At 44.1% G+C, this 14,984-nt stretch overlaps 1 protein-coding gene across 1 annotated transcript in view; it reads right to left on the bottom strand.

The window, feature by feature from the left end:
- Positions 1–13,787, bottom strand: part of abtb2b (ankyrin repeat and BTB (POZ) domain containing 2b) — a 125,085-nt gene extending 111,298 nt beyond the window's left edge. Inside the window, exon 1 of the mRNA XM_060915090.1 lies at positions 12,548–13,787. Within this exon, the coding sequence (XP_060771073.1) occupies positions 12,548–13,394 (847 nt within the window). The 5' untranslated portion in view covers positions 13,395–13,787. The remainder of the gene's footprint in view (positions 1–12,547) is intronic.
- Between the last annotated feature and the right edge of the window lie 1,197 nt (positions 13,788–14,984).

Here is a 14,984-nt window from a genome sequence, read left to right as displayed (position 1 = left end):
ACCCACACAGACACAAGGAGAACATGCAGACTCCACATAGAAAGGCCCCTGTCGGCCACTGGGCTCAAACCCAGAACCTTCTTGCTGTGAGGCGACAGTGCTAACCACTACACCACCTGTGCCATAATCTAGACCTTCGTAAATAAGGAATTTCATGTAGCTGGACCTGTACAAATTTTTTTCTTGAATACCCCCGAAATACACTGTTAAGAAGTCAAATCAAATGGCACTCTTGTTCTGGTACTTGGTCTCCGTTATCAAAAGAAATCTCAAGACATGCACCATGTTTCATGTAAAAAAAAAAAAGTTTTCAACTATTACAACTTGCAACTTTGCATTCTGTTCCAATAAACCACAAAATCAGTTGGAAAAAAAAAGAAAACCCACTTTGATTTATGAGACCTAACGGACCAAAAATATGGACATCAATTCCACAAGCCAACAGTCTGGCTGAGAGCATCTGTGCACTCATTAATCTCAAACTTCCAATCTCACACAGTTCCAGCACCGAAGTGTAGCAGATTTGGTCGTGTTGTCTGTAAAGCACTCCATCTGTGTGCTCACACTGAACATGAATTGGAAATGTTGTAGCTTGTGCAAGCTGAAGCAAGGCTCTTGGCTCCCTCACCCTGTCCAATGGCATCCCAACTGAGAGCCATACATGGACGACATGACTTACAGGAGATACAAAGACCATCCCATTAGGAGGAAAAAAAAAAAAGCCCTTAGTGCTGATGTGTTTCTGTCTTCATTAAACTTTCATCCAGATTTATTTGTCTCTCGGAATCTTGTCATGTTAAAAGCAAAATACAAGAAAAGGCATTTAGACAAATGGACTTTGGCGTGTGATTACAGCTTTCAGAAGCCAGTATCTCACTGGTTTAGGGTTTAGAGCTCTGAGGCTTTGTGCATTTGTGGAGTTGAATGCTGTAAATGGCACCATGTATTTATCTTGTGTGTATGTATGCGTGTGCGTTTTCTGCTGCATTTGACAGTCTAGCTTGTAGGGGAATTAAAGAGTCAACATTACATACAGAGCCATGATTTCGACATTTTTAAGCGATTTCTGTGAACATGTTTCACAATCGCGCCATTGAAAATGGTCTATTTCACCACTGCCTCAGAATGTCTCAGGAAAAAAAAAAGAAAGGCAGATATAATAACAACTACTAGCAAGAGGCAATTACACTGAAGATATCTGTGTTAGGCAATCTGCTTCTGCTTTGTGCAAGCACCCCTCGGTTCAAGCAATTGAATAGTTCAGGGCTCCGTTCGGAAATGGCTACTTACGGACAACAATAATTCATCTGTGCTGGGGGATTTTTAGCAACAGTAGACAGGAAAGGTTCTGCTGGGTCACACTGAAAGGATCCATAAGTGTGAAAAATGACATGTCATGTTTGTTGCTAGTCAAAGGTTGGGAATGTAATGGATTACAGTCATACTGATGGTGACAGATCAAGTCGTGAATAAAAAGTGTGGAGGGAGAACTCATTCAACAGGGCTATAAGCAGGAAACTACAAGTGTATGCATATGTGCTACATACAGTATGAGATGAAACCCGAAGCAGTTAGACAGATACCGAGCTCCCAGTTTTAATAAACTGATTTTAAAATATTAAGTTTGATTAATATGCCAGTAGAAGATTTTAACCCAGGTCATTACCAGTCATTTTACCGGATCATTGATACTAAAGAATAGAACTGATCTGTAAGCTATTTAGTGCAACGTACTTCTGACATGCGTCTGATTTTTTCTGAATATTTAACCATTATTCCACGAAACCAAGTCGTACATGAGCTGATAGCCGACGAGGCGCAGAGCGCCGAATTGGCTATAAGCCACGTATGAGGAGATTGAGTGGAATAACTGTTTAATTCTATCCACATTCACTGGATTTTGAGAAACGGAGTATTTTTTTATTTTTATTTTTTTGCAAATTCGATAAATGAAAACTTTATACAAAACGTCCGACAAAATCATTTCCGCTTAGAATGTAAACAAACCGGCGAAATGACAGGAGCAATTTGTGAAAAAGGCTATTATAATAATTCTTGAAAAATTAAAAAAAAGATACATTTTTACCACCAAATACTTTACTTCCATATTTTGTTGCTTTTTTGTATTTTCTGGGGTTTTGTTTTCGAGTAGTTTTTACATATTTTGTCCTCGGTTGGTTCAGCAACACGCTCCACCATTTTGTTTTTCTCTACTCACGGTATATGAGCCGATAGCCTAGTAGTAGAGTAGCCAATCAGAGTGTGTGGCTGCTCATATCCGGTGAATATGGATAGAATAATTGTGCATATTCTATGCTATATCCTATGAAAGACCAAATATGCACGTAAAGCTATAAAGCCTTTCAGACTATTCACAGTTTTATGTCAAGCTGTGTGTTTAGATGAAATGCACATGGCTCATATATACAGACAGGTGACAAATGAAAAACCCCAAGTAATTCTGTTCTGCTGTGAGGGACATTTTGCTGGTACAATTTGGTTCTGCTGGCAAAAGAGTCATTGCAAATCAATACAAGGTTCTTCTGATTGATCATCTTTATCCTATGATGAAACATTTCTATCCTGACGGGAGCGGTCTCTTCCAGGATGAACCTGCCCCGATCTACTGGGCACGAGGACTCTGCGAATAGTTTGATGAGGATGAAAAGGATGTAAATCATATGGTATGACCTTCGCACTGACCATACCCCAACTTGGTTAAACACCTATGGAAGATCTTGGAGTGATGTGAAAGGCAGTGCTCGCTACGATCATCATTAATCCACCAGCTCAGGGAAGAACTGTACTCATCCTTCCAGTCCAATTCCAGCAACCTGTACAATCAATTCCAAGGTGCATTCTGGTGACTCGCGGTGACATCTTACTAAGAAACCTGATATCAGTTTTTCCTTTAATTCGTCAGCTGTGTGGACACTGCGATTCCCACTCGCCGTCATGTTGTATTCCATGAACAAGAGTGCTCTGAGAACACAATATCCCCCACTGGCAACTAGGCCTTAACTCTGGTAAAATGCAACTGAATTGAACAAAATTGCAATATGCGTATTACCAACATATAAAAAAGAATCCTGTCAAGTTTCGTAAAATTCCTCCAAAAATTGTGAGAGGAGTTGATTTCAGAAGGTGAGTACCCTTCCCGGGACAGACATTGCCACGACATAATCCCCCTTTGGGCCTTTCGGCCAGCGGGGGATAAAAATTGTGAGGGAAATTGATTTCAGAAAGCAAACACACCTTGATGAAATTGACAAAGTACAAGTTTGTTAATAATCAAGGGTCAAAACTCTGGTAAAATTCGCCCAAATTGAATAACATTTCAATATGCGTATTACTGCCATATAACAAGGCTTTTTGCCAAGCTTCGAGAAATTCGTCCAGAAATTGTGAGAGGAGTTGATGTCAGAAGGCAAACACACCTTCATGAAATTGTGAAAGGATGTTAATCAAGGGCCACAACTCTGGTAAAATGCGACCGAATTTAACGAAATTACAATATGCGTAGGACCGACATACAACAATGCCTTTTGCCAAGTTTGGTGAAATTCCTCCAAAAACTGTGAGACGAATTGATTTCAGAAGGTGAGCCTTCCCGGGACGGACAGACAGAAATCGCCACGACATAATCCCCCTTCAGGCCTTTTACCCAGCGGGGGATAAAAATGATCCAGGAGGAAAACTACACAAAGAGAGTCTCAATTATTCCTCCATTACCCTCTTTTTTTCTCATTTCCATTCATAAGGAAAAAAAGAATAAGACAGATAGTCTTTTCTCTATGCTAGGATTTGCTCTGTCTTCAAATTCTCAACTGTCCTGTTGTTGGCTATCGTTCCACCCTGGCTCGGACTTCCTGTTCGGGTTCTGGGTTGTCACAGTAATAGGCAGAGTGCTGGAATCTGAAAAGAGCACAAGTAGCAGCCAGAGCAGAGAGGTGGCGTTCGGGCCGAGTCCAGACGTGCCACGTGCAGGCCACGCTCGGGCAGCTGGACCTTCTCCGACAAGCTCACAGTCAAAACTGTAAGACATCTCAGCTCAAGATTTTACTAAGAGCCAGAGTGTCAAAAACAAAACGTGTGGCTGAAATCACAGTATTTTCACTACAGAGTACACTATTTTCTTAGTTTTGCCATTTTTATCTATGTCCAAAAGCGTATTAGAAATTATTCTATCCGCATTCACTGGATATGAGCAATCGTGTGCTCTGATTGGCTACTCTATTACTAGGATATCAGCTCATATACCGGGAGTAGAGAAAAACAAAATGGCAGAGTGTGTTGCTGAACCAACCAAGGATGAAATAAAGACCCCGTCCACACGTAGCCGGGTATCTGCTAAATCGAAGATATTTTTCTACGTTTTGGCCTGTCATCCACATGAAAACACATCAAAAACGAATATTTAAAAAAACTCCGGGCAAAGTGAAGATTTTTGAAAACTCCGTGTATGCCTTTTCGTGTAGACAGAGATAACCGGAGTTTTGCGTTTTAGAACGTCACAATCTGTGCCAAAAAAATGACAACAAATCTGCCCTGACGTCAAACGTGTGACCTTTGTTTACTGCAGAAGCCAGATTAAGCGGCGATCCACGTGGTACCAAACCGACCCATTTCAGAGCCAACTCCCGACAGGGCACGCACATATCCCCCGACTGTTTACGAGTGCAGTCGCGATTGAAGCGACACATGACAACTTAATAGCTTTGTGATTGGCTATTGGATATAGTTACTGTTAAATCCAACACTTGAAGATGCTACAGGCTGAATTACAAATGACACAACATGGAATATGTAGCGCACTATCTAGGCTGCATGAGCTATTATTTCCAACCTTAAATAGTGCACTTATATAGGGGAGTTAAAGCGATTTGGAATTCAGCCACACAACTTGAGCAGAGTGGCTTTCCAGCCCACTGTGTCTATGGATAAAGCTTCAGCCTATGGAATTACAGTATATACCTGCATTAGGTGCTACCAACACGTATTTCTCGCGCTAGAAATTGTGTTTAATGATGTCACGTGTTATATGCGAAAGATATGATTGGCTATTGCTAGCGACTCTCGCCGATCAGTCTGGCTCCCGATTAGTTTTTCGACTCGGCTGTGAGATGAGTCGGTACCATCAAAAACTAGTCTTTACGCCTGACTCGCGACTTCAGTTGGCTCGGTACGCTGAAAATCGGCGTAGTGTGCGGCTAGCTAAAGAGTAATGGATCGGAGTAGTGCCTTGAAAGCGTTAATTATTGTGCAGGTGCTATTTACATGTTTAATTTTAGAAGCCCAACTACTGCTCCAAGAGCACAGGCGATGTGATTAGGGGGTAGGATTTGGGGAAATAATGCCATCTACAGGTTTGGAATGCTTATGAATGTGATTGAAAACGCAGATGTTCGGTTATGTGTGGAAGGGATTTTTTTCGAAGACGAGGTGGTGTGGATAAAACATTTTTATAAACGGAGGGGGGGAAAATGTTCGGTTTTAAAAATACCCGGCTACGTGTGTACATGGCAAAAGACTCTACTTGAAAACAAAACCCCCCAGAATACAAGAAAGCAACAAAATATGGAATGAAAGTATTTGATGGTAAGAACATGTCTTTTTTATTTTTCAAGAATTATTATTATTATAGCGTTTTCCAGAAATTGCGCCCGTCATTTCGCCGGTTTGTTTACACTCTAAGCGGAAATGATTTTGTCGGACGCTTTGTATGAAGTTTTTATTTATCGGATTTGCAAAAAATAACAATAAAAATGCTCTGTTTCTCAAAATCCAGTGAATGTGGATAGAATAAAACCGTTATTCCACTCAATCTCCTTGTACACGGCTTATAGCCGACTCGGTGCTATGCTTCAATTTTGTGGAATAATTGTTAAATATCCAGTGCACTCATGAAATGCCACAATGCAATACTACAGGATAGTGATGCAGGAACAGAATACCCATAATGCACCAGTTTGGGGCACAGAGATGGTTCCTGGCAGTTTTTCTACAAATGTTCCTGTTACGTTTCTTGTTTGCAATAACCACTTAAACTCCCAGAGGCTCATGGATGGTTCCAGATTTCCATTCCGTTCACTAATAACAACAAACACTTTCCTATTAGTTTCACTGTGGGATATGCTAGGAGACAAACAAGTGAGTAATAAACCGAGAATTTAAGGGGCTAACTAGATATTCTGGTCCTGAAATTTGGCAAAGTAATCAACCTCTTGCTGTTTTTGTTTTGCTTTGTCCTGATGTTCTATTTTAGACACTTGGAGACGGGCATGTGCTGCTCCATGTATCCAGCCACACTTTGGACATGAAACCCCATCCTTTAGATACACCATCAAATGACTCAGTGCATACTTAGCAAAAGGGAGGAGACCAGGGAGATGAGAACACATGATATCATAGAGGAACCGTAAACAAATACCCTCCCGTAAGGTGCAACGGATTCAAGAAAATACAGCATGCTTGAAAACTTGACATATCACAACATGCAAAGTCTAATCTAATATACAGTTATCTTGGTTGGTGTCGTTTCAGCTCCGCAGCCATTAGTGGCCTGTGCTGCTTACACAGCTGGGACTTCGGCTCGGCTTGGACAGGAAACGTGTAAACAGTGCCATTGGCCGTGCAAATTGGTGCTTTCGTTGTCTCTTCCATCTCAGATCCGCAGCTATATAAAAAATCCGACCCCATGTCCAAAACACAAGTGCACAGAGCTGCTTTTTTTTTTTTTCACACAGCCATATTCAACAATAACCCAGGACTGGAAATGTATTTTTAGGGCTTGGGTTTTTCCTTCAGTCAGGCCACGGATCGAGAGGACTGCCAGACATTCTTATGCCACAGATGAGAAAGGCTGGAGTTCACAATTTTTCATCTGAAGGACTGGAAGGCTCCAAGATATAGGGCGTTTCTCACATAACAATAACGTAATAATATCCTTTGCTTCAAACCAGTGGATCGATAGATGAGCCCTGTTCACTGTCATAAACATCGAGAGCAATTATGTCTGAGGAAGAAGCAGAGATTAAATCTCTGTGATGCAGTTTGAAACGTTGCAGGCTGGTCCATGAGAACCCTTGTTGACGCTGTGTGTTCATGCAAAGTGCTCCAGAAAAGGAGAACCTTAAGTAAATATGAAAGAGGTAGAGCAGAAGAGGGGGCGGGGGACAGCGAGCCTTGAGTCTGAAAAGTTAGTTCTGTCTTAAACACTTCCAGATGTGCTACATACATGAGAGAGGAGTGAAAACGAGAGCGGTGCCCATTCTAGCGAACAAACAATCCAAATGAAAAACTGCAGCGAGGACTTTGCCTGAAGTGGAATCAGTTGCCATGGCAGCGTATAATAAAAATCTCTGGCACTAATAAAATCGCAAAGACCTTGGTCAAACCAGTCGCACGTCATGACAGCTTGCGAATGTTTTGGAAGTGAATACTGCTCGAATGCAATGCATGTAATTACCAAGAAGATTCCGACTCTGCACTGCTGATTCACTTTAAAACTGCTTTCTGGAAGCTTCAACTTTACTTTATGGAGCATGATGAGCAAAATGGATGTCCATTGATCACAATGGAAGATTTGTGTGTGTGGGTGCAGCACTTTACTGACTAAGCCCAGCTAAAAGCATTGATCTGTTGCATACTGTTTGCAGATGGACCTAAGGTGACTGGAGCCAGCGTATGGAACAGTGTGTGAGACCTGCACTCTTTGCACCAAAAAGTACTTGGAGCTGACAAAAATCCCTCAAATACTTCCAGAATGAAGACCAGATCTAAACGGCTTCAGTGGCTCCGTGCCAACTTGCTGATTTATGTTATAATACATCATTAAGTTGACCTCGCGGTCTAACCACATACACACACTAATACAGAAAAGCTGGGTTTGTTTTCTCTCCTTGTACAGAAAAGTAAGCTTGTGCAGCCTAAGATGGAAACAAAGCACTATTGTATGCCTGAGAAAATCTATACAAGAAAACTCTGACACGTTATCTGCAGTATGCCACCTGGACAGATGGGAAGTGGACCTACAGCTGGAAGTGAGCAAGTCTGCACAAGTCTGTGTAAAGAGAGCGAGACCTGTCGTCAGTGCAGGGCCACCTTTCATCTCTCTTTTAAAGCACCCCAGGATACTTATCAGAGCTGTTCACAAGCCGTTTCTACGTATACACACTCACCTAGAAATAGGTGCACTGTGTAGATATACAGTTAGCGAGTGTACCTCATCTCTAGACTATGCATTTCTTCTTGGCTTTTTGGTTAAGATCTGTTCAGATGTGGGCAATTCCATGTAAATGTCAACCTCACCATGCAAAAATAAAGCAACATGTAATACATCAAAACCACTCCCAGAGATCTCACCTAGGCCTGTATTTTACAGATCTGAATAAGTTGAACCAATTTGTAACCAACCTAATATGTCACTGTCAGTCTTTCTTTCTTATAATGTAAAACCCAAGCTAAAATCAACTTTGATCATGTACAATTCTATATTATTGCCACAAGCCACAGAAATGTATGCTAAAATCCACAAAACAGCAAAACAATAGCCATCCTAAATATTATTAAAGAACTTTGATAGTTTTAGCTGATATTTAGAGAGTTTTTCAAAGGGTTATGGTGGTTAAATTGCTGATTTTCTAAACATACGCCATGTCTATTTCAGACGCGTCACATCCATAACGGAATTTCGTCACATCCATAACGCTGACTTTTCCTTCCGAAACTCTGCATGAAATACAAAATATTTTAAACAAAGATTTTTTAATATTCACCTTGGACCCCTCTATCAAATGGATATCTCCATTTCGACGTTAGGTTTACAATTTCACAGAGTTTGATAAAAATGTACAGTAACCCAAGAAAAGTGATACTTTTTCTGTCACATCCATAACGCATCTTTTATTGGCGTTTTCTGGCATGCCCTAGATGTACTATGGGAATTGTTCTTGTTCTATCACTTCTCCAGTATGGTACAGCCTTAAAATATGCAACACCTGTTTAAATACTGGGAGACAATAAAACATGCACTGGGTCATTTGTTGCCATTTTGAGTTCACGTGTCACGTCCATAACGCTGGAATTGCTCATTTGTTCTTTGGCTCTGGGTTACAGGACTCAGCATCACCAAGCTGCCACCGTTGGGCCCTTGAGCAAGGCCCTTAACTCTATCTGCTGGGTGTTGAGCTTCCTAAAAAGCTGGGATACATATACACAAAGAAGAAATTTCACTGTACCATTATGTGTGCACGTGACAAATAAAGGATTCTTATCAGCCCTCTTGGACGTCACTGGAATGGGAACACGATCCCCCCCCCACTCTGTTGAGTTACATGTCGATCCTGAGACTGAGATGCTGACCTCTTCTGCTCCTCGGACCTTCCTGATCCATCCTGATGCCCTACATCTGGCTGGAGTCTCATCACATCACCCCTGTAGAAGACGGCCTCATATGGACAGTTGAAAGTTGCACTTGGAAGACGCTCTGGACGCTTACAGTAATGCTTTTATGTCTGAGGACTACTACTGACATGCTAACTTTAGGACTGCAGTTGTCATGAACAGTTTTGCGCTCAAGTGAACAGTTTATAACATCAACAAAACAGACTTCATGTTAAAACTATCCTGGTTACACAGGTATACTTTGTGACTCTATAGGACAGAGTTATAGAAGCAAGTTATTCATAATCACGCTATCTGTTATCACCCAAATGAGGATGGGTTCCCTTTTGAGTCTGGCTCCTCTTGAGGTTTCTTCCTCATGTCGTCTGAGGGAGTTTTTCCTCGTCACTGTCGCCACAGGTTTGCTCATTGGGGACAGATTAGGGATAAAATTAGCTCATGTTTAAAGTCTTTAATTTTCTGTAAAAGCTGCTTTGCGACAATGTCTACTGTTAAAAGCGCTATACAAATAAACTTGACTTGACGAGACTATGACAGATCCTATTTGGTGCCGGACCATTTTCTGGACACCATCATTGTACTAGTCTGAGTGTATCAGATGATAGCCACTCTGTCACACACATGCCAACCTTATAGCGCAGACAGTGTGTCTACCCTTTATTACTGTCAAGTTTCTGAACACAGTACTATTTTTTGATGGAATTTTTCTACTTGGGGGCGGCACGGTGGTGTAGTGGTTAGCACTGTCGCCTCACAGCAAGAAGGTTCGAGCCCAGCGGCCGACGAGGGCCTTTCTGTGTAGAGTTTGCATGTTCTCCCCATATCTGTGTGGGTTTCCTCCAGGTGCTCCGGTTTCCCCCACAGTCCAAAGTCAAGTTTATTGGTATAGCACTTTTAACAACAGACATTGTCCCAAAGCAGCTTTCCAGAATCTGCATGACCCAAGACACGAGCCAATTTTATCCCTAATCTATCCCCAATGAGCAAGCCCGTGGCGACGGTGGCAAGGAAAAACTCCCCCAGACGCCACGACGAAGAAACCTCAAGAGGAACCAGACCCAAAAGGGAACCCTTCCTCACCTGGACAATAACATTAACAGTTTTAACATGAAGTCAGTTTTGTTGCTATTATAACTCTTCATTAATGGAAACTTGAGTGCATGACAACCGCGGTCCTAAAGTTAGCAAGTCAACTGTAGTCCTCAGCCACAAAAGCATTACTGTACAGTACACTACCGTTCAAAAGTTTGGGGTCACCCAGACAATTTTGTGTTTTCCATGAAAAGTCACACTTTTATTTCCCACCATAAGTTGTAAAATGAATAGAAAATATAGTCAAGACATTTTTCTGGCCATTTTGAGCATTTAATCGACCCCACAAATGTGATGCTCCAGAAACTCAATCTGCTCAAAGGAAGGTCAGTTTTATAGCTTCTCTAAAGAGCTCAACTGTTTTCAGCTGTGCTAACATGATTGTACAAGGGTTTTCTAATCATCCATTAGCCTTCTGAGGCAATGAGCAAACACATTGTACCATTAGAACACTGGAGTGAGAGTTGCTGGAAATGGGCCTCAATACACCTATGGAGATATTGCACCAAAAACCAGCAGCTAGAATAGTCATTTACCACATTAGCAATGTATAGAGTGGATTTCTGATTAGTTTAAAGTGATCTTCATTGAAAAGAACAGTGCTTTTCTTTCAAAAATAAGGACATTTCAAAGTGAGCCCAAACTTTTGAACGGTAGTGTAAGTGTCCAGAGCGTCCTCCAGGTGTGACTTTCAACTGTCCGTATGGGGCCGTCCTCCACAGGAACGATGTGATGAGACTCCAACCAGACACAGGGCATCAGGATGGATCAGGCAGGTCTGAGGAGCAGAAGAGGTCAGCATCTCGATCTCAGGATTGACATGTAACTCAAAGGGACAGATTTGATAATACAGGTTGTTAGGTATGCCCAAAGACATGCAGGTTAGGTTAACCGGTGACTCTAAATTGAGCGTAGGTGTGAATGTGAGTGTGAATGGTTGTCTGTGTCTATGTGTCAGCCCTGTGATGACCTGGTGACTTGTCCAGGGTGTACCCCGCCTTTCGCCCGTAGTCAGCTGGGATAGGCTCCAGCTTGCCTGCGACCCTGTAGAACAGGATAATGGTTGATGGATGGATATTGTTATTACACTATTATTATTATTCATCTCATCTCATTATCTCTAGCCGCTTTATCCTTCTACAGGGTCGCAGGCAAGCTGGAGCCTATCCCAGCTGACTACGGGCGAAAGGCGGGGTACACCCTGGACAAGTCGCCAGGTCATCACAGGGCTGACACATAGACACAGACAACCATTCACACTCCCATTCACACCTACGGTCAATTTAGAGTCACCGGTTAACCTAACCTGCATGTCTTTGGACTGTGGGGGAAACCAGAGCACCCGGAGGAAACCCACGCGGACACGGGGAGAACATGCAAACTCCACACAGAAAGGCCCTCGCCAGCCCTGGGGCTCGAACCCAGGACCTTCTTGCTGTGAGGCGACAGCGCTAACCACTACACCACCGTGCCACCATTATTATTATTATGAATTATACTAGAGCGGTGGCTACAATTACTGACACCTTAACGATCTTTTGGCCATTTCAAAAGTAGAAAAGATTTTCAATACGTAAATTGTGCATTCACTCAAAGGTCCTGGGTTCGAGCCCTGTGGCCGGCGAGGGCCTTTCTGTGTGGAGTTTGCATGTTCTCCCCGTGTCCGCGTGGGTTTCCTCCGGGTGCTCCGGTTTCCCCCACAGTCCAAAGACATGCAGGTTAGGTTAACTGGTGACTCTAAATTGGCCGTAGGTGTGAATGTGAGTGCGAATGGTTGTCTGTGTCTATGTGTCAGCTCTGTGATGACCTGGCGACTTGTCCAGGGTGTACCCCGCCTTTCGCCCGTAGTCAGCTGGGATAGGCTCCAGCTTGCCTGCGACCCTGTAGAACAGGATAAAGCGGCTACAGATAACGGATGGATGTTTCTGCATCAGTGCTGCTGTGATGGATACACTCATCCCAGAACTCTGCTGTCCTGAGAACAATACTATCAGGTGGCCCTTTCCATGAGTAGTGCATCTGCATGAAATGAAGCTGAGTTATAGCTCACCGTTTGCGTTTTTGCCACATATGAGATGTTCGTATGGCTGCAGGACGCCCCAGAGCTCGGCGTCATTATTCACAGCTGCGTCCAGAGCCTCGGCAGTGATGCGGTCAGCGCACGCGCCGTGCTGCCGCTCGGCCATCAGGACGCGCGCGCCTACTTCCTCGACGAGCGCCTCGATGCACGCGCACAAGCCGATCGCGGCGTACTCGTGCACGCGCACCGACACCCGCGTGTCCACCATCCAGCGGAAGAAGCGGCCCACGGACAGCGCGAGGCCGCAGCGCGTCGACTTGCCCTTGCGCAGCAGCTCTCCAGTGCTCATGTCGTACATGGAGATGGCTCTGACCGTCGCCGCCACGCAGTGCTCCGCCAGCGCCCAGCTCAGCACCAACCGGATCGCGCTCTGCACCTCGAAGCGCGTGCACCGGCAGTGCATCACACTGAGCCGCTGCGCCTCGCGAGCTATGCGGATGAGCGCGCGCCGCATCAGCACCGACAGCCTGCGCACGGCCTCTCCGGAGAACCCCGCGGCCACCCCGCGCAGCACCTTCCCCACGCCCTCCTCACTCCACGGGAACTCCTCGAGCTCCGGTAAGCGCGGGCACTTCGAGAAGATGTCCTCAGGGTCCTCGTTCAGTGCCGTGTTCACTGTATCCCAGCTGTTGTTCCGGCTGTTCATGGAGCCGGAAAAGTACCACCAGTTCCCGCGGTGCGGTGCGCTCGTGAGCGCCTGGGAGTTGGACCTGCAGGAGGACAGACTGAGAGATTTACACGAGTCTCCGGCTCCGTAGCCCGAGTCCAGAGTCAGCTCCTCTAAAGTCTTCATGGCTGAGCTGCTTCCTCCTGCCATAACTCGAACAGCAGAGAAACTCTTCAGCCGAGCTGGTTTTACTGGTTCCCACTAGAACGGTGGCATTCACTCGCGCGCTGCGCTTTTCAAGTGAAACAAAGTCGCACTTTGTTGCGGAAATGTCGCTACTTTGTCAACTTCACTTGGCTGGTTACATGTCAAACCCGTCAGCTGACATGCCTCCTCTTCTTCTTTAATCAGGATTCTCACTCTTAAACACCGACCAGAACCAGATTTACGGCATTTAAAAAAAAAAACAATTTTTTTTTTTTAATTTATCGTATCTATAGAAACATATGCAGAGTCGGAAATCAATATCTAAAAGTTGTGCGCATCACCCAGACCACGCCTCCTCTCATCACCGACTCCTGATCTGCACTGAACTGAACACTGTCAGAAAGACAGAACGAGCAAAGCGCGAGCCAGGACTCGACCAATCACATAACGCATCTAGATGACGTCAGCAACCAGCCCCAAATTTTTTTTTTTTTTTTCCCTTCCAGGAAAAGTTTTTTAAAGTCGCTTCCGGGTCTCAAATGTAATCAGTTCAAGCATACAAAAGATCTCATTGTATATGGAATCAATTTTGTGCCAAAATGTTCACACAATACTTTTGAAATATCAAACAAAAACGATAAATCAAAATTCAAAAAAAAAAGTCAATTTTTTTTAGACTGGCAAACAAATTATTCGTGTAATCGTGCAAAATATCAGTCTATTACTCTTCAGAAACCTTTTATTTTTGTTCCGCGTCTTTCTCAGTTTTGTTTGACGGAATTTATTTTGGTTGCGATTCCAGCTGTCTCTTTTGCGCTCCCTGACTTTTTGCTCGCAGTTTCGGCACAAACTTCACGTGTGGGCGGGCTGTCCAGGAATGCATTCCCATTGGCTAACTTGTGTTTGACTAACCTCGCAACAGGCCCTCGTGTTGCGTCACGCTTAGGATGGGCGGGCCCAGGCTAGTGGCGACTATGATATTGAATTAATTCAACAAAGTGTAAGTGCGGGACAGATGTGCTGTATGTGCTGCAGTAGTGCACATTATGCAGGCGTTTCGTGGCAAGTCAAATGTTAGCCTTCGCTCCACTACCCAATATAATAGCTGTCTTGCTAACGTTAAACACGCCTGCATAATGTGCACTACTGCAACACATACAGCACATTTGTCCCGCACTTACACTGTTGAATTAATTCAGTATCACTGAGGGGGCATGGTGGTGTAGTGGTTAGCACTGTCGCCTCACAGCAAGAAGGTTCGGGTTCGAGCCCCGGGGCCGGCGAGGGCCTTTCTGTGTGGAGTTTGCATGTTCTCCCCGTGTCCGCGTGGGTTTCCTCCGGGTGCTCCGGTTTCCCCCACAGTCCAAAGACATGCAGGTTAGGTTAACTGGTGGCTCAAAATTGAGCGTAGGTGTGAATGTGAGTGTGAATGGTTGTCTGTGTCTATGTGTCAGCCCTGTGATGACCTGGCGACTTGTCCAGGGTGTACCCCGCCTTTCGCCCGTAGTCAGCTGGGATAGGCTCCAGCTTGCCTGCGACCCTGTAGAACAGGATAAAGCGGCTAGAGATGATGAGATGAGATGAGATGAGTCG

Source organism: Neoarius graeffei, chromosome 2 (assembly GCF_027579695.1).
Source record: "Neoarius graeffei isolate fNeoGra1 chromosome 2, fNeoGra1.pri, whole genome shotgun sequence".
Lineage (NCBI taxonomy): Eukaryota > Metazoa > Chordata > Actinopteri > Siluriformes > Ariidae > Neoarius > Neoarius graeffei.
The sequence above is the reverse complement of the archived record's forward strand: the minus strand, read 5'-3'. Positions and strand labels throughout refer to the sequence as shown.